Source organism: Bison bison, unplaced genomic scaffold, assembly GCF_000754665.1.
Source record: "Bison bison bison isolate TAMUID 2011002044 unplaced genomic scaffold, Bison_UMD1.0 scf7180017864498, whole genome shotgun sequence".
NCBI classification, from domain to species: Eukaryota; Metazoa; Chordata; class Mammalia; order Artiodactyla; family Bovidae; genus Bison; species Bison bison.
Genome location: NW_011495057.1, coordinates 2,897,325 through 2,923,156, shown reverse-complemented (window position 1 = coordinate 2,923,156; position 25,832 = coordinate 2,897,325). Strand labels below are relative to the sequence as shown.

Sequence of the window (25,832 nt, the reverse complement as noted above, 5' to 3'; positions counted from 1 at the left end):
CTGACGATTATATTGAGCTTGCTGGGTGCCAGGCTCTGGGCCAATGCTTTAGTGCCTTATTTTATTTAATCTCAACAATAATTCCACAAGGGTAGCAGCTATTATTGTCTCCATTTTGTAGTTAAAGAATAGTGAGACCCAAAAGGTCACCAGCTAACAAGTAAGTGGAGATTTTAGAATTTAACCCAGATCTTTCTGATGCTGGAGCCAGGCTCTGTTGACTGGACCTAAATCTTTATTTATTTGCCTGCTCTTCGTGGCAGTGCTCGGGGGCTTCTCTCTAGCTGTGGCTCGTGGAGTTCTCGCTCTACTTGTGGCGTGGGGTGTAGAGCACATGGGCTCAGTAGCTGGGGTGTTTGGGTTTAGTGGCCCCATGGCATGTGGGATCTTAGTTCCCTGACCAGAGATCGAGCCCACACCCCCTGCATGGGGAGGTGGATTCTTAACCACTGGCCACCAGGGAAGTCTCTGGACCTAAATCTTGAAGGGTGAGGAGGAGTGAACCAGGAGAAGAAGGCAGGGGAGGCCGGAATCGTGGAGGTGTCCTGAGCGTGCCCTGTGACTCAGCTTCATGGCACATCCAGCATGTGTGTGCCCCTGGGCTGATTCCTGCTTTCTTGGACTTGACCATCTCATGGAGGGTGGAGACAGAGGCAGATCGTAAGCTGAAAGGAATGTATCAGGTGAGATAAATGGAAAAAGTAAGGAAGGGAAGAAGAGGAGGGAGTGCCCCTTGGCCAAGTTGGCTGGGGAAGTCCAAGCTCTCTTTCTCTGGAGAGGGGATGGGCAGTGGATGGGACTGCTTGGGTTGACAGGGGCTTGTCATGGGGGTTCTTGGGTGCCTTGTGTTTGGATTTCATCCTGAAGCCACTGGGGGACTGTTGGATGATTTTAAGCAATAGGTGACACCATCTGATCTGCCTTTAAAAACAAAAAACAAAAAACAATGATTCCTTTATTTATTTATGTTTGGCTGTGCTGGGTTTTTGTTGCTGCCTGGGCTTTCCCTAGTTGTGGAGAGCAGGGGCTACTCTGTATTTGTGGTGCGTGGGCTTCTCATTACGGTGGCTTCTCCTGTTGTTGAGCACGGCTTAGGGTGCTTGGGGGTTTCAGGAGTTTTGACACATCTTCTCAGTAGTTGCAGCTTTTGAGCTCTAGAGCGCAGGCTCAATAGTTGTGGCCTAGGGGCTTAGTTGCTCTGTGGCATGTGGGATCTTCCCAGACCAGGTATTGAACCCGTGTCTCCTGCAGTAGCAGCCAGATTCTTTAACACTGAGTCACCAGGGAAGCCCCTTGGATCTGCCTTTTAAAGATGCAGTGCTGGGGAGTTTTGGGGGTGGGGAAGGAGATGCTGGAGGCAGAGAGCCCTGTTAGGAAGACGTCGCGTAGGCAGCTGGGTGAGGAGTAAGGAGGGTCTGGCCCAAGGTCCCAGAGTCCTGTCTGGCACCGTGCCTGGTGCTGTGCATTGGCATTTAAAATCGCCACTCTGGATTCTGTTTGTCTGTACTTACATCCTTTTTTTTTTTTTTTTTAAACCCTGTGTTACAGTTTGATCCAGATGGATATTTCTGGGCTGTAATTCACTTACTCTGTGTAGGTAAGTTTTTTAAGAATTCTTACTTAAACAATTGAGACTTATTATTTAGACCTCATCATGCATCCACTTTTTAGTGATCCCAGACAATAGGAAGATTAAATCCAAGATGTCAAGGTTAAAATTAAATGGGCATTTTTTTTCTGGTTTGATTTTCCTATTTTGGAGTTTTCCCGAAATGGTTCCAGTTCCCATAGAGTCTCCTCTTTCTCATGACAAATGTTACTAACTCACCAGGGCCTAGGGTCCATTTCCTCAGATCCACTTGTGCAGTGCTAGCTCCTTCTCTAAAAAATGGTGGGGAGAATTCCATATCCAGAAGTTTGTGTCCATAAAAACTCTCTTTCAGCAGTACACTTTAAAAAAAAGTGGGTGAAATAAAAGGACCATCTACTTTATTTCAAACCAATGTTTCCTCTCTTAGAGGGAAAACAGTGCCCTGACTTTGTGACACACAGTTCAGAAATCCAGTGATGTTTCTCATGGCACCATCAGAGGAAACCCAGGCCTCCCGTTAACTGTGTCCTTCTGTGGACCATGAGCCTCACTGGCCCAGCCCTTTCTCTGTGAACTGCATCATCTGGGGGATTACCAGATGCACATCCTTGAAGTCCTCCAGAGTGCTGTTGGTCACCCTCTGTGGGCTGCGGGTAACCCTTGCAGGGAGGAGAGGCCCTTTTCCCTGAGGATTCATGCCCCCTGAAGAATTCCCTGTGCGAGTGACTCCTGTTGCTTCCTCTCCAGGGGCTTATAAGATACTACAGAAATCCCAGAAACTCAACAAGTTAAGGTAAACTTTAAAAAAAATACATGTATATATTTTATGGAGCTTCCCTGGTGGCTCAAATGGTAAAGAATCTGCCTGCAATGCAGGAGACCAGGGTTCGATCCCTGAATTGGGAAGATCCCCTGGAGAAGGGAATGGCTAGTATTCTTGCCTGGAGAATCCCATGGACAGAGCAGTCTGGTGGGCTACAGTCCATAGGGTTGCAGAATCGGACGTGACTGAGTGACTTACACACATATATTTTATAATTAATTAATTAAAATTTTTTTGTTTGCAATGGGTCTTGGTTACTACTCACCAGCTTTCTCTAGTTGCAGCACACGGGCTTCTCATTGCCCTGGCTCCTCGTGTTGAGGCCCACAGGCTCTAAGCACACGGGCTTCAGTAGTTGCAGCACTCGGGCTCAGTAGTTGTGGCTCAAGGGCTTAGTTGCTCCGTGGCATGTAGAGTCTTCTGAGACTAGGGATTAAACCCATGTCCACTGCATTGGCAGGCGAATTCTTACTCACTCTGATGCCAGGGAACTTTTGAAGTCTGGTAAGTTAATGTTTCACTAAAGGAAAGGGGGAGACCCATGGGGTTGTGAGCTTCTTCCATCAGAGAGACAATGAAAGTCCAGGATAGGGGGAGGGCAGCAGTTTGGGTCCACCAGGAGCTGAAATGTGCCAGCCGCCAGCCATATGCGAAGAGCCTGGAAGTCTCTCCTCTTCCCTCAGGGCAGCTGTTTAGATGACATTTTGTCAAAAATTATGTGACTGGCCTCCTTGGGCCCCAGTTCACTTCTTGTAGCTCAGAAGCACAAGTCTTTTTCTTGCTTCTCCAGCCCCTTCCAAACTAGACCCAGAAGTCCCTCCCATCACTAGCTCTGTTCTGAGGTAAAATGAAGCCTTTGTTGAAGGCAGTCAGTGGCACAGTTGCTGAATATAAATGAAAAAGATGAGAATTCAGGCCTCGGTCAGACTGGAGCTGCCAGGTCAAAGCCCCCTAGTGATCAGCTGGGTTTTGGGGCCGGGTAAGGTCAGTTTTCATTCCAATCCCAAAGAAAGGCAATGCCAAAGAATGCTCAAACTACTGCACAATTGCGCTCATCTCACACGCTAGTAAAGTAATGCTCAAAATTCTCCAAGCCGGGCTTCAGCAATACGTGAACCGTGAACTTCCAGATGTTCAACCTGGTTTTAGAAAAGGCAGAGGAACCAAAGATCAAATTGCCAACATCCATTGGATCATTGAAAAAGCAAGAGAGTTCCAGAAAAACATCTATTTCTGCTTTGTTGACTACGTCAAAGCCTTTGACTGTGTGGATCACAATAAACTGTGGAAAATTCTTCAAGAGATGGGAATACCAGACCACCTGACCTGCCTCTTGAGAAACCTGTATGCAGGTCAGGAAGCAATAGTTGGAACTGGACATGGAACAACAGACTGGTTCCAAATAGGAATAGGAATATGTCAAGGCTGTATATTGTCACCCTGCTTATTTAACTTACATACAGAGTACATCATGAGAAACGCTGGGCTGGAAGAAGCACAAGCTGGACTCAAGATTGCTGGGAGAAATATCAATAACCTCAGATATGCAGATGACACCACCTTTATGGCAGAAAGTGAAGAGGAACTAAAAAGCCTCTTGATGAAAGTGAAAGAGGAGAGTGAAAAAGTTGGCTTAAAGCTCAACATTCAGAAAAAGAAGATCATGGCATCCGGTCCCATCACTTCATGGGAAATAGATGGGGAAACAGTGGAAACAGTGTCAGACTTTATTTTTGGGGGTTCCAAAATCACTGCAGATGATGATTGCAGCCATGAAATTAAAAGACACTTACTCCTTGGAAGGAAAGTTATGACCAACCTAGACAGCATATTGAAAAGCAGAGACATTACTTTGCCAACAAAGGTCCATCTAGTCAAGGCTATGGTTTTTCCAGTAGTTGTATATGGATGTGAGAGTTGGACTGTGAAGAAAGCTGAGCGCCGAAGAATTGATGCTTTTGAACTGTGGTGTTAGAGAAGACTCTTGGGAGTCCCTTGGACTGCAAGGAGATCCAACCAGTCCATTCTGAAGGAGATCAGTCCTGGGATTTCTTTGGAAGGAATGATGCTAAAGCTGAAACTCCAGTACTTTGGCTGCTTCATGCGAAGAGTTGACTCATTGGAAAAGACTCTGATGCTGGGAGGGATTGGGGACAGGAGGAAAAGGGGAGGACAGAGGATGAGATGGCTGGATGGCATCACCAACTCGATGGACGTGAGTCTGAGTGAACTCCCGGAGTTGGTGATGGACAGGGAGGCCTGGCGTGCTGTGATTCATGGGGTCGCAAAGAGTCGGACACGACTGAGTGACTGAACTGAACTGAACTGAACTGAGGCCTACAGAGAAAGATCTGAAGGGACTGACTCCTGGGAGGAGGTGGTATATACTCTGAGGGTGTGTGATGGGTCCTAGGGCACCATATTTTCTTTGAATAAAGTGTTTTTGCAGCAAGAAGTTGGTAGAGTTGTTAAGATAATATACAGGATACCCAGTTAAATTTGAATTTCAGCAAATAATTTTTTTAGTTGAAGTATGTTTCATGTAGTATTTGGAACACATTTTTACTAAAGTATTATTCTTTACCCGAAGTTCAGATTTATTTGCATGTGCTGTATTTTTACTTGTCAAATATGGTAGCCTTAGAAGTCAGTCCAATGGCCTGAGAGAGCTGACACTCTTTTTATTTTTTATTTTTTGGCCAAGCCTGGTGGCCTGTGGGATCTTAGTTCCCCAACAAGGGATCAAACCCTCGCCCCCTGCATTGGAAGGGTGGAGTCTCAACCACTGGACCACCACAGAAGTCCCAACACAGCTTTTAAAACTGCAGATGTACCCAAAGGAAATAATCAACCAAAGTGAAATTGCATGTGATGGTACTAACTTAGGAAATGGTTTTCAAAAATGAGCCAGGAAATGAAGTACTCTTTGTATTGTTTCTTGTACATAGGTATACATATACATAAATGTAACTTGTACATAGGCATAATTTATTAATAGAGGAAATTTATTATTCTGTATATATAAAACATATCTATTATTTCATCTTTTATCTTTTTTTTTTTCTTATTCCTTAGTGACATTGACCAGCAGTACTTAAACTATCTATTCAGGTAAAATATAATTTAAAATTTCAAAAAATAATTTATATTCTTCTAGAGCTAATGGGTTTTTATTTTCAATAATATCTTGATTGGGGAGATCTGAGCCAATGTGCCTGCCAGGAAGGCAACCTAAATAATTGGTGAGACGATCAGAGTTGAGGAAACGAAACAGTAATCCTGCCCTCAGGCCAGACAAGCAGGGCTTCCAACCAGTCTCAAACTTCAGAGGGCTATGCCTCTCCCTAGGGCTTTTGGAGTCTGTAAGGCTGGTAAGAACCCACACCTTTTCTTCTAGACTGGGCCCTGAGATTTCCTACGAAATGGATTCCAAAGTCTATCTTCTTAACTCATTCCTAGACCCAGTGGATGTCCAAGGAAAGGATTTTAGCGGGAAGGTTGTGGGTGGAGGATGGACTCGCAGGCTGAGATGTCCACACACAACACACATGTATGAGGTCCTTTGGGTGCAGGATGGAGCCTGGTTTGGGGAGAGAAGAGGGTGCTTTGGGGGTCGGGAGCCAGAGGCTGGACCTTCCCCACAACGCCACCTTCTGACATGAAGCTCCAGGGACTCTGAGAATTCTGCTTTAATTTGGAGTTCAGGTTGTTTTGAAGGTGTTTTTGTTAAGGTAAGATGAAGTTTGAGGCTTGGTTTATGACATTTAAGTGTGGCATTGAATAGTATTGAATAGATTACATTTAAATGTCATAAATCAAGTGTAATATTGAATATATGGGCTTTCTCGGTAGCTCAGTGGTAAAGAATCTGCCTGCACTGCAGGAGCTGTAGGAGACCAGGGCTCAATCCCTGGGTTGGGAAGATTCCCTGGAGAAGGGCATGGCTACCCACTCCAGTATTCTTGCCTGCAGAATCCCATGGACAGAGGAGCCTGGCGGCTACAGTCCATAGGGTCACAAAGAGTTGGACATGACTAAAGCGACTTAGCACACATGCATGCATTGAATATGTGGATTCTTTTGTACCCTTGACCCAAAACAGGCATAGAATAAGGCTTAGCCACTCAATAGAATGGCCTGGGAGCATTCTTGAATCCTGGGAGTCCCCAGGGCACCCTGCGGGACCTAACTAAGAAACAACGAGGTTTGCTGTCTGAAGCTCAAGTTTGCCTAATGCAACAGCATTCTGTCCAGAGGACTGAGTTCACAGAGGTGCCTTTCAGCATTTGGTGGTTTAGTCGCTAAGTTGTGTCCTATTCTTGCAATCCCGTGGACTGTAATCCTCTATGCTCCTCCATCCATGGGATTCTCCAGGCAAGAATGCTGGAGTGGGTTGCTATTTCCTTCTCCAGAGGATCTTCCCGACCCAGGAATTGAACCCGGGTCTCCTGCATTGCAGGCAGATTCTTTACCAACTGAACTATGAGGGAAGCCCCTATCAGTTTTGGCCTCATGGATTTCTGGAGGAAGTTACTCAGCTTAAAATGTTCGACATGAGCTGTATTCTCCACCTACAAACCCACCAGCTGCCTTTTCAAGAGATGTTTCTGAAAATGCAGAAAGACTCTTGGTGTTTGAAATGTTTCCATGACATTGTACCACTTTAAACCGTTCTTCCCCCGCCCCCCGACCAGAACTTATAGCCAAGTCGAGCAGCAGCAGAGGGTTCAGGGGATGGAAAATCAAGCCACTGTGACCACCCCCACCTGCTAGTTCTTCTGCCTCTCCCCCTGTGTGAGGGTTTCACTGCCGGGGAACCTGATGCTCAAGGCTTCCTGCCTCAGACTGCTGATTCTGTTTCTAAGTCTTCTTTTCAGTACAAGTGAAGAAGGTAAACCAGGGCTGAGATTCGATTTGCCACAGGCCCTGAGCATCCAAACCCAAAGATCTGCAGTTAGTCAGATCTGTCTGGACCTCTGCCTGCTGGATTGATCTCTCTGCTGGTTTGAAAACACAGAGAGAACCTGCTATGTATCTGGCCCTGCTAAATACTTGAGATCCAAAGATAAATAAAATATGGTTCTTGATCTCAAGGCCATCACAGTGTAGGAATTAGGAAGGCATGACATTACATTTACAAATTTTCAGATGTGGACTAGAGAACCAACTCTTTTATTTAATGATTTATTTTTACCCCCTAGTCTTGTCTTTTAGAGTCACCGTTTGGGGTGATCCTGATGATGGCATTTGGGATGCCATGTCAGGCCCTGGGAGATATTTTGGGATGGAAACGGGATCCTTCACATCCTACCATAAGAGCAATAACTTCTGCTGCTGAAGTTATAAGTGGAAGGGGATCCAGTGAGCTAGAATAATGGGGTATGTAGAGGGTATGTGCTTTCTGGAGAAAGAAGAGATAGCAAGCAGACAGCCTGTGTAAAGGATAGAAAAGCTCCAGTCTTGTTTGTGGTGTGTATGTTTTTTACAGCTGCATGTAAACACTTATCTTATAAACCTACAACTTCTGAATGGCCAGAATGTGGCTATTCTCCATGGCCTTTGTCCTGACCCGCCTCTCTTCTCGCCTCTTTCTGTGATGCTGCTCCTTTGGGAGCTGTCAGAAAATCAGAAATGGTGCTGGGAGGTAACTCAAGAGCAGGGCAGGGCAGTGCTGAACTCACACTGGTTTCCTTGTAAAACTGGCCTCTTCTACTTCCCTGTAGTGTCACCAACTGCGGTCTGAGGTAGTGGTTCTCAGCCCTGGTACTTTATAGCTTCCAGGAGCCATGACAAATTAAAACCATGGATGCCCAGACTATTCCCTTAGAGATTCTAGCCGGGATACTGGGCTCTTCAGATATGTCTGCAGGGTGAGGCCATCCAACATTAAAACAAACAAACAAACATTCTTGGTTCTACTTGAATACAAGGTTTTATTCCTACCTCCAGCTAAACCAGCTGCCTGGTAGCATGAGTTTTGACAGAAGAGGGTATAGAAGGTGGGCTTAGGGCCACACAAAGGTGCTTGTAGACAGGCACTGGGAGATGGGACAGGTTTCCAGAGAGGAAGATGGGAGAGAGCCAAACAGGTATGACCTGCATCGTCCCTTATAGCATCAACTACAGATTGGTCCAGGAAGTTTTCAGGCACAGGGTGGATGGCATGGGTCATGCTGTGGATTAGTTTCTTGGAAATCTACCACTCCTTCTGTAGTTAATTTTGTGATTTAGCTCACAAGTAAATTTAGCTCACATTCAACAGCTAGCTTTTAGGCTGCAGCCTCTTTGTAATTTAGAGTCTGCTTTGTTTCGCTGACAAGGACACTCTGTAGATTAGCGGGCTATGGTGATCATTCATGGTATGGCTGATGCTCAGAGAAGAGTGTGGACCCTCAGAATCATCACAAGAGATCCAGCCCTTTTACCAAAACTTGAGACATTTCAGGACATTCTCACACTCTTCCTGATGAGTTAGATTTCGTCAGAATGAGAACATTCAGTGCAGATAATTTGCTTTTAGGCAAATCTTACTATTTCCAAGTAGAATGGGTGTTGTTTTCTCAGTGCTGGCGAAGCTTTCTTCACTAGTCTGCTGTTTCTTTTTCAGTGTGGTGCTCCTGGCTTTAGCAGCTCACCCCACAGGTAAGATTTCGTTTATTTGTTTGTCTTACATTGCCCACTGACCCAGTGCTCTGATCCTGCTTAAATCTCCGAGGGAAATTTTGTAAGAGAAAGTGGCTGCCTTCCAGGGTGTCAGGAATGGCCCACATACTTGAAACTGCTCTTAATGTTCCATCATGGAATTCACTGTCCATGTGCATGTGGGCGTGCGCTCAGTCTCTCAGTGGTGTCCAACGCTTTGCGACCCATGGACTGTATCCCCCACCAGGCTCCTCTGTCCATGAGATTCTTCAGGCAGGAATACTGGAGTGGATTGCCATTTCCTCCTACTTTTATGTGAAATGGTAACAAATAAAACTGTGGTCTATATAAACAGTGCAGTTGTTTCGAGCGGAGTTGTGTAATGCACAGCTTTGTGCAGCTCAAACAGCAGCCCACTGCTTCAAAAAGCACACAGGTTTGTTAGAGTAGATAATTAAGGCAGGTAGATATTAAGGTAGGAATTTGGTGTGCGAGATTATAGAAGCTCAGAATCTAGGAGATCCCTTGGAGATCAGTTTTTCCCAGTTTTATAAAGCCTGGTCACTTGACCTAAACCCTCTGATGGGTCTTGGTGATGTGTTCTCATAGGACCATAAGGTTAATTACAAAATGTAAGCAAGTGAAACGGGAAGAAACTCCCTCTCCTCCAGAAGTGTCCGAGGACTGCCCTGATTGAGCAGCTCCGATTCCTGCCAGTGTGTTAGCTTTCTCATAGGACCCAGCCCTATGGGTAGTCTAGCCCATTTTTACGACAGAGGGACACATCATTCTTTCCTGCTTGCTTATTACACTTTCCAAGTGAAATGTCCACCTCATAGAGTGGGTGTGGGTCAGCCAGAATGCTTTCAAGACTCCTTATATCTGCACCAATTAAGACACAGTAAGAGTCAGGACCCACGGGTGCAGTCTTTTTCTTTTTTTTTTTTAAAGCTCTGTTAATTTCCTTCTTTTTTTCTTTTGGCCGTTTTGTACCACTTGTGGGATCTTAGTTCCCCAACCAGGGATTGAACCTGTGCTCCTTGCAGTGGAAGCTGAGTCCTAACCATTGGACTGCCAGGGAATACCTTCTGTTAATTTCTGACATTTTAAAACAGGGCTTTATCCTTTTTGGTTTTGTCTTACCTCTTCTTTTTTTCACTTGTGTCTTCATTATTTGGTAGTACTTTCAAAACATTTTAAAATTGAAATATGATTTACGCAAAGGAAATGCATATTCGTAAATGTACAGCTTGATCAATTTTGACAAAGGTACACACCCATGTAACTCACGCCTCTATCAAGACATAAAAAACATCTGTCACTCCAGAAAGTCTCCTCATGTCCTTTCCTAGTCACTCCCTTCTTACCAACCACCAGAAGCCCCTATTGATCTGGTTTCTGTTACCATACATAAGTTCTGTCTATTTTAGAGTCTCATACAAATCGAAACACATAGGAAGGATTCTTTTGTGTCTGGCTCTTGTGTTCAGCAGAGTGTTGAGGTTCATCCGGGTTGTTGTATGTCTCACTAGTCTGTTCCCTTTATTGTTGACGAGTGTGCCAGTGTATGAACCTTTTGTTTATCCATTCACCTGATGATGTGCACATGAATTGTTCCAGATTAGTATGAATACAGTTGCCATCAACATTCTCATAAAAGACTTTTTGTAGACTTACATTTTCAGCCCTCTTGGATAAATACCTAGGAGTAGAATTTCTGTAGAGTAGTCATATGTTTACCCTTGAAATAAAGTGCCAATTTTCTAAAGCATTTGTACCATTTTACCTCCCACCCAGCAGCCAGTGGTAAAGAACCCGCCTGCCAATGCAGGAGACATAAAGGATGCAAGTTCGATCCCTGGGGTGGGAAGATCCCCTGGAGGAGGGCATGGAAACCCTCTCCAGTATTCTCGCTTGGAGAATCCCCAGGACAGAGGAGCCTAGCAGGCTACAATCCATAGGGTTGCAAAGAGTCAGACATGACTGAAGTGTCTTAGCATGGCAGCATGCACAATAATGCATGAGACTTCCGGTTACTCCGTGTCTTCACCAGCCTTTGGTGTTGTCTGTCTTATGTTAGCTGCTCTGCCAGGTGGGTGATGGCCTCTCAGTAGTGCTTTTGACTGAGCTGCCCTCCTCACTCAGTCCTGAGTAGCTGGAAGGATAAGCTTTCCTGTGATGCAGATGGTGCGGCTTTGACACACACCTTTGGGACACACTGGGACAGGGCGGTAGGTAGGGACCAGGTAGACAGTTCTCCGTGTCCTGGGTGCAGACCCTGATGCTTCTCCCCCTTCAGGCATTTGGTTTGCTTCTTGGTGAGTGGGGTCTACGTCTCCTAACCTTTCAAAGTCACAGTTCATGCAGAAGCTCCAAGAATCTTGGAACCTTGCTTCCCCTGGGACTATTTTAGATAAGAGTAGGGAAAAGAAATCCTTCCTCTGTTTGAAAGTTTGCATTTCCTCTTTGTGTGAGGTCCCTCTGCGGTGGCATTTTCAAGAGAGAACATTTCATAGAAACAGAAGGGCAGGAGGACTTGCAGGAATCTGACCGGAAATGACCTTGTCACCTGGTGTCTATTGCTAGTACTGAGATAAAGCCAACAGTACTCACTACATCTTGGAACTGACCTTCTGCTTTCCCACTGATTCTGAGGACTAAAATGTGGTGAGAGGAAATTTTCCTGCTGTTCAAATATCAATTGTTCTTGGATGTAATAAGATCATTGCCACACTTTTCACTATAGCAATTTCATGCTCCATTATCTTCAGAGAGATGGGATTCACTCCCTCAGAGAGTCAGCAGAATTTTAACCGTGGAGTATGAGGATGAAGGCTTAACTCAGACCTTGGTGTGTAAGCTGTGTGTTGATGCCACAAGACAAGTTTACAACGCTTGGACCACTTACTTTGTGCTTAAAGTGGGTGTTCTACACTAGCGGTGAAGGAGTGTTGTCTTTTGAGCATCCTTATACCTTTTTTGGAGAAGGCAATGGCACCCCACTCCAGTACTCTTGGCTGGAAAATCCCATGGACGGAGGAGCCTGGTAGGCTGCAGTCCATGGGGTCGCTAGGAGTTGGACATGACTGAGAGACTTCACTTTCACTTTTCACTTTCATGCATTGGAGAAGGAAATGGCAACCCACTCCAGTGTTCTTGCCTGGAGAATCCCAGGGAGGGGGAAGCCTAGTGGGCTGCCGTCTCTGGGGTCGCACAGAGTCGGACACGACTGAAGTGACTTAGAAGCCGCAGCACACCTTTTTTAGGCTCCTGGGTTTAGTTGTTATGTGGTTGGGTCCAGCCAGCCACATACGGCAAGATCTTCAGGGCTAACTTTGTAGCACAGTTGAGAAGCTGGTGTGCACCCTCTCTGTTAAAGTGAAAAAAGAGGCCAGCTAAAGTCAGAGGGGAAGCATTAGGGGTCGATTTGAGATTGATTGGGCTTCCCTGGTGGCTCAGACCATAAAGAATCTGCCTGCAATGCAGGATGCCCAGATTTCATCCCTGGATCGGGGAGATCCCTGGAGAAGGAAATGGCAAGCCACTCCAGTATTCTTTTTTGAAGAATCCCGTGGATAGCGGAGCCTGGTGGGCTACAGTCCATGGGGTCACAAAGAGCTGGACATAACTGAGCGACTAACACAAAACTTGAGATTGAAGACCAGCAGAGCCAAGGGGAAAGTGTTTGGAACGTTCTCTGTAGGGAAAGCAGGAGGTGTTGAGGTCTCCCGGATACTCTTGGTTGACTAGCACTTGTTATTTGTCAGAGATGGCCCTAACACAGTGGATACAAGTGATGAATAATCATAGAATCGTAGAATCATAGATTCGTCAAGAACAGGATGGTTCCAGAAGAAACCTTCATGGGATCAACTACATGACAAATGTGTGGAGGTTTTAGAAGTGGCTCAACGAGAAGAGCCAGCTATGCTCTCTTTTGCTCTCAATAATTTATATGATCAATTTTTTAGGATTTGGGTGAGGATTATTATGTAACTTGTCAATTCCTTAGGATGGTGATTTTTTTGCTTTATCTTCCTCCCTTCCTATCTACTCATGACCACTCCACTGCCCTGCAGATCCCTCCACAGCTTGGGCTGGGCTGTCAATATCTCCTCTTGCCCCACCTCCCTGTTCTGGGCACCAGGAGCCCAGTTCACCTCCCCTGAGTGAGGCGGTAGCACCCAGGGAAATATGAGGTTTGCGTTTAATGTATTCCTTTCTGCCTAGTCCTCCTGATCACACTGACTGCACTGCAGTCTCCCTCACTCTGAAAGGGAGGTTGGGAAAAAGCCAAGAACCAACAGCCGCTAAAGAGACAGAACAAAGCCTCGGAGAACATCCTTCCACCCTCCTGGCAGGGGGTTGGGGCCGCCCACTAGGATCCAGATGCTCAAGGCTACCCTGGCTGTCTCTTCTGGAAGGAAAGGGCCTTCAGAAGCAGTGGAGCTCTTCATGCGCTTTACACATCTGGGCCTGATGTTGGTTACAAAGTGCCTCCACCCAAATAAGTCTCGAGTAGATGACAGAGGTGTTCGGTGGGGCCGAATATAAAGAGAAACAAAATTCTTAGCCTTTTGCTGGGCCGTAAGAAAACCAGATCCTTGGAGACCCTCTCACTTTAAACACAGGTACATATGCACCAACCAAACCAAACAAAATCATGATAGTTACGGTAGAAAAAAAGCAACCCTCCAGAGAGATGGAATTCACACCTTTCTTTCCCAGTTGATGGTGGAGTCATTTGAGATCATTTTTTAAAAATGTAATTTTTTTTTAACACCAAAACCATTTTGTATTGGGGTATAGCCAATCAACAATCTTGTGATGGTTTCAAATGAACAGCGAAGGGACCATTTGAGATCATCTAAGGCTGAGGAAGTGTAGCACGCACTGTGTCTCTTGTTCTGAAACTCTTGGTTAATAAGCTTAGTGGTCTAATTTTACATACGGTAATGTACATGTCTCAATGCTACTCTCACGATTCATCCCACCCTCTCTTTCGCCCGCCCGTTGTCCACAAGTCTGTTCTATGTGTCTGCCTCTCCGTTGCTGTCCTGCAAATAGGTTCATTAGTACCAGCCAGTGGAAATTCACTGGGAACTCAAATCTGGTGCTCTGTGACAACCCAGAGAGGTGGGATGGGGTGGGAGATAGGAGGTGGTTCAGGAGGGAGGGGACATGTGTATTCCTATGGCTGATTCATGTTAGTGTATGGCAGAAACCAATACAGCAATTGTAAAGCAATTATCCTCTAATTAAAAAGTTAAAAAAAGAAAAAGTGATGAAGAATGTTCCACTGCCACTGCCATGCTGTGAATACTCAGGAAAATTAGCCTTTCTGGCTCCAGACCATCCAGAACTGAGAGACAGACTCAAGCCTGGGGGTCTTGAAGACCTGGCGCCTCCAGAATCTCAGAAATCCAAGATTTGGAAGGATTAGGCTATCTGCCGTGGAAATGCTTAATTCCTTTTCTCTGGACATTTTTGGAAGGCTTTCTGCTTTTTTAATCTCCTGACTTCTTGTTTGTGACGAAGTTCAAATTCCAGAGGGGGAAGCAGCCAATATGTGTGATTTTCCTCTTGCACCAAGTGGAACTAAAAGAATGAACTTACTTCACTAGAAATAAATGTACCCTTTGGACCTTAAACTAAAATGAGTATGCATGGCCATTGGCCCCTGCTCTCTTTGGTAATTAAAACACAAAAATGAGAAAAGATGTCAGAGGCATACACTCATGATCCTTTTTTAGATATAAGAAAAAAAATAATAGAAAAATCTTAAAAAAAAAAAAGATTCTTTTTGTCCTATAGTCTGGCTGAGGCAGAGGTGGCTGCCTGGTGAAGAGCAAAGATCTTAGGGTTTGGAGTGACCAGGGTCCATGTTCTGGCTCCAGAGTTCAAAAGTTGTGCAATCTCAGACACTTCACTTCTCTGAGCTCCAGTTGAAATGGGGATAAGAAAGCCTCACAGATTGTTACAAGGATTGAAAAAAACAATGTACGGAAAGCTTTTAGCACAGAGTCCTGCTCAGGGCAGGCTCTCACTAAATGGGTCATAACTGTCATCATACTTGGTCTTCCCAGGTAGCTCTAGTGGTAAAGAACCTGCCTGCCAGTGCAGGAGACAACAAGAGACGCAGGTTCGATGCCTGGGTTGGGAGGATCCCTTGGGGGAGGGCATGGCAACCCACTCCAGTATTCTTGACTGAATCCCATGGACAGAGGAGCCTGGTGGGCTACAGTCCATGGGGTCGCAAAGAGTCAGATACTACTAAAGCGACTTAGCACAGCATATCATACTATTATTAATATATTAAGACAGTGCTGATGACAGAGACCCTCGAGTGCTAGAGTGAATTCACTGATACAGTGCATTTCTGGGCAGCTGAGGGCAGGGGACAGGGGGCTTTCGGACTATGTGTGTCAGCTCTTGCTGTTTCCACCAGGTGATCTCTTCAGCGTCCTGGACTTTCCGTTCCTGTATTTCTACAGATTCCACGGCAGCTGCTGTGCCAGGTAATCCCAGCTCGTAAAGCCCCTCACACTGTGGATTTGTATGTTTCTGTACTACCACCTGTGTCTTTGTGAAGCCCAGGCTCACTGCCCATTGTCTGAATGTGCAGCAAAAGAAAATGGTGCCCAGTGCCAATGAGGAAGGTTCCCCCCTCGGCCATCAGAGGGTTGTTAAAGGACATTCTTGGATGCTCAGAGCTGGCCTGGGACCTGCGAGGTCCCCTGTCCTGAATAATTTTCTTGGCCAGAGTAGCGGTTTTCAGAATTGCAGGAGTGAGAGAACTCTCCCACTTTTTTTCTCTCCCACAAGCAGTTCTTAAACAGAACTTCAGTATGTAAAAATGATGAAACTGATTCAGTTCAAGGCAAGATTCAGGTGCAGATTCACACCCTGTCAGCTTCTGCCTTGACTTCTCTCTTGTTTCCAAGGGGCGAACTCCAAAAAACCTTGACTGAACCCTAAGACTCTGAGAGACAGATTTTGACACCAACAGCTAGGAGCTGTCTAGAGCACAAGGTGATCCCTGATATTTGGCTTTGGGAAGGATCAGAGATGTGGACCAATTAGATGGATGCATTTATGGTGCTACTGATAAAGAATTCACCTGCCAGTGCAGGAAATGCAGGAGACATGGGTTCATCCCTGGATCGAGAAGATCCCCTGGAGCAGGGCATGGCAACCCACTCCAGTATTCTGGCCTAGAGAATCCCATGGACCGAAGAACGGGGCCGGCTGCAGGCCATGGGGTTGCAAGGAGTTGGACATGACTGAATGTCTGAGCATCACTGATAAACAGAAGTTCATCCCATCCTACCCACCCTCTTTCCTGCAGGAGCCCCACTTCACTTGACTTTCTTGTGCTGAGAAATGGAAAGGCTTCTGTGGATAATCCCGAAGGATGGATTCTTTATTTTTTTTTTATCATTATTTTTTAAAACATTCTTATGTATTTATTTGGCAGCACCAGGTCTTAGTTGCAGCATGTGGGATCTAGTTCCCTGACCAGGGATCAAAGCCAGGCTGCCTGCATTGGGAGTGCAGAGTCAGGCTCTGGACCACCAGGGAAGTCTCAAAAACATGGATTCTGATATATTTGAAAAACTGCACTTGGGTTGAATTCCAGCCTAGCTGTTTGCTCCTTTGTGTCTTTGGGCGAGTTATCCTAGTTCTCTCAAACCTTAGTTTAGTCTTCTCATCTGTGAAATGAAAAGATCATACCAATACAGGATGATTGTGTGTATTAAATAAGGTACATAAAGTTCTAAGCATCTTGCCCAGCCCAGCAATGGTGGGCAGTATTATTATCTGTAAATAGAATATCAACAGACCAAGGGCAATTGCTGCATGAAAGCCAGACCACTTGTTCCCACACAAAAGAGATTGTGCCTCGTGAAGCAGTGATTCTTCACAGAGTCAAAAAGCTGATATGCAGGCTAGGTGCTGTTTCTGATGGGGGTGTGTTAGCACACACACAAACTCAATATTATAGAGTATGCTCCTGCATTTGGGACTTCCCTGGTGGCTCAGATGGTAAAGAATCTACCTGCAATGCAGGAATTTCAGGAGACCCAGGTTCAATCCCTGGGTGGGGAAGATCCCCTGGAAAAGGGAATGGCTACCCACTCCAGTATTCTTGACTGGAGAATCCCATGGACAGAGGTGCCTGGTGGGCTACAGTCCATGGGGTTGCAAAAGAGTCAGACATGACTAAGTGCTAATACTCTTCTGCATTTGAGCCTTAGAATGATTTAAAAAAAAAATCATCCTCAGAGACGTTTTAGGAAAGCACTGACAGAATTCATCTTCTCAGCTCCTGTGTCTTTGGTCAGGCCTTGTCACTTGCCTGTTAGCTTGGATCTGTGGTGTGAGTGTCCGTGGGCTTGCTTCCCTTTGAGCCTGGTTATTTGGCTGTATTGGGTGACCAGGGTGTGGAGGGAGGGCATCAGGTTTGGTTAATTTGATCAGAGCAACAGAGTTCACAGCCCATGGGTGATGGCTTTGTGGGGTGATCTTCTGCCTCCATTTCTGTCCCTTTTAATCGGTCTCATAACCCAACATGAAAAATCAGGTTTTTTCATTTAAAAGATTTGGAAATCTTTATTTGAGTTAGTTTAACTCTCCATTACATTCTACATCTCACTTCAGCACACACAGAGCTTACCCTCTTTTAAGAATGTGTCGGGACTTCCCTGTTGGTCCAGTGATTAAGAATCCACCTGCCAACGCAGGGGACACAGGTTCAAATCCCTGGTCTGGGAAGATTCCACGTGCCATGAGGCAACTAAGCCTATATGCCCTATAGCCCATGCTCTGCAAGTAGAGAGTAGCCCCCACCACTGCCGCTACTCGCTGCAACTAGAGAAAGCCTGTGTGCAACAGCAAAGACCCAGCACAGCCAAAAAGTAAAAAAAAAAAAAGTAAAATAAAAAAAAAAAAGAATGTCTCAATTTTCCCCACATCACCTCATGGCTCCCCTATAACTGTATCTCAGACTACAAGCGGTCACCTTCAGAGGTCCTGGGGGAGCTCAGGAGGGGTCATGGAGGCCTGAGGGGTCAGAGGCCCCATTAACAGGGAGCCCCAGGCTCCCTCACTCCTGGGGTCCACCCAGTGCTTTTTAAGACCTGCCTCCACATCGAGGGGTAGGCAAGCTGGAAGTAGAAGAGCTGGATGAGGGCAGGACCCATGAATCATTTAGAATTTATTAACCGACATGGAAGTCAGGTGATGGGAAGGACTCATGGGTACTTTCAGGAGCATGTTGGTCACAGACCAGGAGTAGCTGAGTCCTCGCAGAGTCTGTGCTGAGGGGAAGGGTCGACATGGAACCATGCCCTCAGGAGAGGACAGGAGGAGCCCCAAGTGGACTGAGGTATGGTGGGGAGAGCCAGGCACCTGTGATGTTGGGGCTGCGGGGCATGGATGCCACCAAGAGGAACCCTGGAGGGCCAGCCACCTCACTGACCCCTGCCAGCCTCACAGTCACGGGGACCCGGAGCACCTCACTCTGTCTCTCCAGCTGAGAGCACATTTCCACAGGTCTGAAGGGCCACGGAGAGCTTTGGAAGAGCCAGGAAACCTGGACCTTAATTGTGTCTCTGCCTTAGTTTGCTTGTTAGTAAAATGAGACTCGGGGCTGAGGAGCCTTTCTCTTTTGAAGATCTGATTCCCTTCAGGTGGGATGAAATGACTATCCTTATTCCTGCTTTGAGAACATAGCACCGAACCTGGGGCAAGAAAAAAAGGGGAAGAAAATGGGGATTTGGTCAAGGTTACAAGGGTCGGTGAGCACAGCCAGGAACAGAATTGCAGGTCACTGGATTCCCAGCCTCCTGCTTCCCCACAGGGGCTCCTGTGGGGTGACTCAATGCCTTAATCCAGAGCGGGCTGGGCTCCCGGCTCCCGCGCCTGCAGAGACAGACCTGTGCAAACTTTGCAGGCTGTTAGGCCAAATGGGCTGGATTGTACACAGAGGAAACCTAATCCCCATCTCTGGTTCTGCCCCAAGAATGTGAGCTCATCAAATCTAATGAAGTGAAGGCGTGCATTTCTGTGAAATCTGGCCTTAGGTGTGTTTAATCAGTTCAACCCGCTTCTAAGTACACCTGTCAAGACACTTACATAATGCCTGCTGAGACCAAGGCACCTTGTTTGAGTCTGTTCAGGAAATACAGAGACGCCCAAGATGGGACCCCTCCCTCTCAGGGCTCATGAGCTGGGTGGGAGCCACACCCCAGCGCCCATAATAGAGGTCAGATGGCAGGATGGCACCCCACACCCCTGAAAGGACAAAGGAGGAGGTACATAGAGGTCAAACCCCTGGAAGGCCAGTCTCAGGTCCCCTTGGGAAGTGAGGGCTCTTTCAGGCTTTATTCCCAATGCGTCTGTTCTGTGTAGATCCCCTTGTTTTGGGGGACTTCTATTATGCAGCCTTCCCCTTGAACAGCAGGGAGATCAAACCAGTCGATCCTAAAGGAAATCAACCCTGTATATTCATTTGGAAGGACCAGTGCTGAAGGGGAAGCTGTAATACTTTGGCCACCTGATGCGAAGAGCCGACTCATTGGAAAAGACCCTGATGCTGGGAAAGATTGAAGGTGGGAGGAGAAGGGGACGACAGAGGATGAGATGGTTGGATGGCGTCACTGACTCAATGGACATGAGTGTGAGCAAACTCCAAGAGATTTGGGTGGCCTGGGGTGCTGCAGTCCGACTTAGCAACTGAACAACAATAACCCCTTTAGATTCTTTTTTGTTTAAACGTCTTATTTTACATTGGAGTATAGCTGACTAACAATACTGCAATTGTTTCAGATGGACAGCAAAGGGACTCAGCCATACTTTTATCCATTCTCCCCCAAACACCCCTCCCATCTAGGCTGCCACTTACCATTGAGCAGAGTTCCCTCAGTTCTTACCTTGAACCCAGGGGCCAGTCCACACCCTCTGACTTCATATGATGAACATTTCCTTGGAAGTCTTTTCCTAACAGTTTGTTTTGCTTGAAAAAAAAAAAAGCTGAAGCTCTGCCTTGGCAAACACCAAACTCTAGAAGTATTATAAGAGGGAGCAGGAGATACTGTCCTCCAGATTTTTTTTTCTTTTATGATTTACCCAGAGATCTCCCAGATTTCTATACCCCCTCCCCACCTCCAGGGAAATGATCTCATCATAGCTCCTTGGCATAGTAGAGTTAATGGTTTTTTTTTAACTTTTGATGTTTTTATCCAGAGATCACTGAAAAACAGAGATGAGATAGAGGTGTTGTCATAACTAAAAATTGACTAATGTTTGTAAGGTAAATAAAAAATGTCACAGAAAATAGCTACTGGCTACAGGACTTCCCTGGTGGCTCAGATGGTAAAGCGTCTGTCTACAATGCAGGAGACCCGGATTTGATCCTTGGGTCAGGAAGATCCCCTGGAGAAGGAAATGGCGATCCACTCCAGTACTATTGCCTGGAAAATCCCACGGACAGGGAGCTTGGTAGGCTACAGTCCATGGGATCACAAAGAGTTGGACATTACTGAGCGACTTCACTTTCACTTTCACAGGAAGACATCTCACTTAAAAAAGTCTATTTTCTCCTTGCAGCGGATTTTTAGGATTCTTTCTCATGTTCAGCACCATGAAGCTAAAAAGCCTTATGGCTCCAGGGCAGTGCGCAGCCTGGATTTTCTTTGCTAAGGTAAGAGGGAGGGAGAGGGTGGAGAACCCATCTCAGGAGCTCTTGTGTCCAGTGTTCTCAGAGCCCATGTGCTGCAGGTTGGTCTTCAGGGACTCGTCTCTAGTTATTGACCCTGCATCTGATCCTTCACTTGTTTGGGTAACAATTTCCGAGGGCTTCTGCCTATTTTAGGCTTCCCTGGTGGCTCAGATGGTAAAGAATCCTTCCAATAGACACAAGTTTGATCCCTGGGTCGGGAAGATCCCCCGGAGGAGGACATAGCAGCTCACTCCAGTATTCTCGCCTGGAGAATCCCATGGACAGAGGGGCCTGGCAGGCTACAGTTCATGGGGTTGCAAAGAGTCAGACAAGGCTGACGCAACTTAGTAGGCACATGCATGGTTGATTTACAATATTGTGTTAGTTTTTGCTGTACAGCAAAGTGAGTTAGTTATACATATATCCACTCACTGTTAGATTATTTTCCCATATATGTCATTACAGAGTACTGAGTAGAGTTCTCAATGCATGCTATGTAGTAGGTTCTTACTAGTTATCTATTTTGTATATAGCAGTGTGTACGTGTCAATTCCAATCTTCCAATTTATCCTTCCCTCCCCTTTCCCCCCTCAGTAATCATGTTTTCTATGCCTGTAAGCCTGTTTTGTATATAGATTCATCTGTATTATTTTTTAGATTACACATACAGGTGATACCATATAATATTTGTCTTTCTCCATCTGACTTATATCACTTAGTATGACAGTCTCTAGGTCTGCCCATGTTGCTGCAAATGGCATTATTTCCCTTTTTTATGGCTGAGTAATATTCTATTGTTTATATGTATCTCATCTTCTTTATCCATCCTCTGTCTATGGACATTTAGGTTGCTTCCATGTCTTGGTTATTGTAAATACTGCTGCCATGACTCATTTGAGAAGACCCTGATGCTGGGAAAGGTTGAGGGCAGGAGGAGAAGGGGATGACAGAGGATGAGATGGTTGGATGGCACCACCGACTCAATGGACATGGGTTTGGGTGAACTCTGGCAGTTGGTGATGGACAGGGAGGCCTGGTGTGCTGCTGTTCATGGGATCACAGAGTCGGACACGACTGAGCAACTGAACTGAACTGAACATTGGTGTGCATGTATGGGAAGAAATATATTTAACTACATTGGGAGGAACTTCGGAGGAGTAGGAGAAAATGGAGTCCCTAAAAGCCAAGCCATAGAGAGCATTGTGAACTTTTGAATGAGACTGACCAAGGGTAATTTTTTCTTTTTTGCTGCACTTTATGGCTTGTGGGATCTCAGTTTCCTGACCAGGGATTGAGCCGGAGTCATGACAGTGAAAGCCTGGAATCCTAACCACTAGGCCACCAGGGAGGTCCCCTGAGGGTAAAGTTTTAAGCAGATTAATAAGGTGACAGTGCTTAAGACAGATTGGAAATGACTTCCAAGCATTTAGAAGAGAGGTGAATCAAGGTAGAGATGGCAGGAAGAAAGGTGAAAGGTCAAACTTGACTTACAATTTGATCCTGATCCAGGGATGGAACCTGAGTGTCCTGCATCTCCTGCATTGTCAGGCAGATTCTTTACCACTCAGCCACCAGGGAAGCCTGACTTATAATTAGAAGGAAAATAAATTTTAATTATACAATTTGTCCTATAACTGTTATGTGATGTGATAAAATTAGCTAACAAAGACTCAGATCATTTTAGGACAGATTTGGGGGATAGTTTGGACAAAGGAATGATGAATATTGTTGTTTGTTATTGTTTAGTGGTTAAGTCGTGTCCAACTCTTTGTGATCCCATTGACTGTAGTCCACCAGGCTCCTATGTCCATGGGACTTCCCAGATGAGAATACTGGAGTGGGATGCCGTTTCCTTCTCCAGGGGATCTTCCCAACCCAGGGATAGAACCTGCATCTCCTGCACTGACTGGTGGATTCTTTGCCATTGAGCCACTGGGGAAGCCCAGTGATGAATATGGAAGGTGACAAGTGAGTCCAAAGTTTTTGCTAGAGACAAATGAGATCTGTAGCCTTAACACACAGAAATGGGGGTGGTTATGAAAGAACATCCCTTAGGAGAAAGCTGGCGATATACATTTTAGACAGATGTGTATAGTGATAAAACATCTGCATGGAGCTTTTTTGTGTTGGAAACATGGGGTCAAATGTAGATGAGTGTTCAGGGATTTGTCCATTTGGGCTTTGCCTGTAGAAAGATGCAGTTGAAATCAAGAAAACCTATCCATCAAGGAGCTCACTAAGAGAGTGAAAGGATTTGGGGAGAGCAGAGCAGAGTCCTAGGACTTAGCCTGGGAGAAACTTAGATACCAGGGGCCAATAATGAGCAGGAAAGAAAAGTCATAGCTGGAAGGTAGAGGGGATCAGAGAAGTTCAGAGCAGGGAAGTCTAAAGGAGAATTGTAAGGAGTAAAGCAGAATGCCACCCAAAGGTCAAAGTGACCACAGTAAGAAGAGTCTACAGCACGCACTTTGCTAAGCTTTGCGGAAACAGTTTAAGGAAAAGGGCAGAAGTGGGAGTCGGGCAGAGGGGGATCATAAACACTCAACAATACCTAAGATGTGGAGAGAAGATTGTGACTGGTGGTGGGCAGAGCTAATGAAGATAACTTCTTTTCTAGGAAAAGAGGGACTTGGGCGAGCTTGAAAGTAGAAAAGGAGACACCCTGATACAGAGATTTCATGATGCTAGAGAATGAGGAGAAAATTTGGAAAATAAGTTTCAAAGGGAAGTAGAAGGAGTGTGTGTGTGTGGCGGGGGTTGAAATGTAAAACCCTTTTCCTGGGCTTTACTTGAAGGTAGAGGGCTTCCCAGGTAACTCAGTGGTAAAGAATCTGCCTGCCAGTGCCAGAGATGGTGTCGATGCAGGATCCATCCCTGGGTTGGGAAGATCCCTGTAGGAGGAAATGACAAATCAAGCCAGAGGAACCTGGTGGGCTACAGTCATGGGGTTGCAAAGAGTCAGACATGGCTGAGCACACGTGCACTCATGGGAAGGTAGCCAGGCTGTTCTGTGAGTTACATGGCAGAGGAACTGGGATTCGCGGGAATTCAGGAGAGGAAAGACTGACTTTGATCACGATGCATTGAACCCCTTTAGTCCTCAGTTTTTTTGTCCATAAAGCAAGGGATCTGGGCCAGAAGATAAAAGGAAAATTAAAAAACATGATTTGGACAGGGAATGTCTCATACTTGGGACTAAATGCTGATGGCATCTACATCCAATTGTAGGATTATCTGTTATGAAGATCTGCTGGGAACAATATCATTGAATGTCAGTGCCTACTTAGTAAAACGTGTGCCAGATTTTAAAAGTCTTTCATAGAACTTATCAGAATAAAGTAGGAAACCACTTAGCCATCAGACTTTCTTTCGTCTCTATTATCAAGTTCCATCTTCTCCTGGGGAAGATTATGTATAAAGGCCATACATATATTATGTATAAATGCCATAAGTTATGTATAAAGATTATACCAGAATGTTCCTCTGTGTTCTTATTTAGAGTCTTTGTTATTGTTTTTTGCTGTTGTTGCATGCATGCTCAGTCATGTCCAACTGTTTATGACCCCATGGACTATAGCCCACCAGGCTCCTCTGTCCATGGGATTCTCCAGGCAAGAATACTGGAGTGGGTTACCATGCTCTCCTCCAGGGGATCTTCCCAATCCTGGGATCAAACCTGTGTCTCCAGCATCTCCTGCATTGGAAGGCAGGTTATTTACCACTAGCACCACCTGAGAAGCCCCTGTGAGATAATGCATGTAAGGATAAACCATGGAGTGCTATGCAAACACAGAGCATGGTGTAGAATCACTCAAACCCTGAACAAGATTGAATTTATGAACTAGCTCTGAGTCCCAGCTCGGCCACACTTTCTAGGTGTGTGCTTTGTTTTCTCATCTGTAAACAAATATAATAATAATGTCTATGTTCAGAGAGGGTTGAGTAATATTTAGACAGCCCTGGAATAGTGAGTATCGGGCAGCTGACAGGCCCTCCTTGGCCCTGTCGACCCCTGGTTTAATTCTTCTACCAGATTAACCAGTGATTTCCTGAGTCTGCATTTTCCATTTGTATTTGCTGGTTCTAGACTGTGAATTGAGTTGGGAACTGCCTGCTCCAGACTCTGCTCAGAGATCAAAGCTCAGGAGAATAGACTTTCGCACAGCATATTTCATGAGACACTGCCTAACAAAAGATGCAATTGATGTACCATTCACAATGTTTTTCTGCCTATATAAAGAGTCATTGATTCAGAGCAGTTGCTGTGCCTGTGAAAATGTATGTTTGTTGGTCTCCATGGAGACCACCTCTGGCTGTTCCGTGACCACCAGACTTAATTATACACTGGGGTTGCCAAGGGAGCCTGCAGAGCTGTCTCCATAACAACACATCCTTGTGTAGTAAAAGGACCGCAGTCCAGAACTGTTTTCTGTTTAGGAGTTTCTCTTAAAAGAGTTGAGAAGGCTGTGCTGGGAAGTAGCAGCCTTGTTTTGATTTATCCTTAGGAAGAACCCTTGAGCAGATAGGAATTGCTCTGAGTTTTGACCTCCTCTTGCTCAGGTTGTTTGGCCAGGTCTCGGGAGCATGACCTGGCATCTTCCTTTTTCCCAGTGACATGTTGACATTTCTCTTGACCTATTGCCAAGATATTGAACTGAGAAGGAAGCTTGGCTAAGTGAGTTTCAATGTGTTTTAAGTATAGGATGAACTTGTGAAAATGTCCTCAACAGATGCTGTGATGGTTTGGTGTTTGGAATTTTCAGATGTCTCCCAAGACCATGGGGGAAATGCTTGCTGTTTCTGGTGGAACTGCAAAAAAGAAAAAGAAGAAGCAGCCTAGTGTCTTTTATAATGGAATCACACAGATTTCATAACTTCTAAATAACATAATTTTTTTCCATCAAATTTCTTTTTTCTGATGTATTTGCGGGAAAGTTTCAGAGCTTAACATGAAGTCATACCTTGAACTTCCGAGAAAGTGGCAAGTAAACAAATCCTTCAGGTTCTGGAATAGATGTAGATTCAGTTTCTGGTGCATACATGCTTGTTTGCAC

The 25,832-nt window shown here is 45.5% G+C and overlaps 1 protein-coding gene across 2 annotated transcripts in view; it reads left to right on the top strand.

Moving 5' to 3' along the window:
- Positions 1-25,832, top strand: part of TMEM241 (transmembrane protein 241) — a 120,475-nt gene that overhangs the window by 56,839 nt on the left and 37,804 nt on the right. Inside the window, exons 8-13 of one of the 2 annotated variants that reach the window (XM_010828919.1) lie at positions 1,549-1,597; positions 2,339-2,384; positions 5,490-5,525; positions 9,022-9,056; positions 15,505-15,574; positions 20,667-20,760. In XM_010828919.1, coding sequence (XP_010827221.1) covers positions 1,549-1,597; positions 2,339-2,384; positions 5,490-5,525; positions 9,022-9,056; positions 15,505-15,574; positions 20,667-20,760 — 330 coding nt within the window. The remainder of the gene's footprint in view (positions 1-1,548; positions 1,598-2,338; positions 2,385-5,489; positions 5,526-9,021; positions 9,057-15,504; positions 15,575-20,666; positions 20,761-25,832) is intronic. The other variant, XM_010828920.1, reaches the window with a different exon arrangement.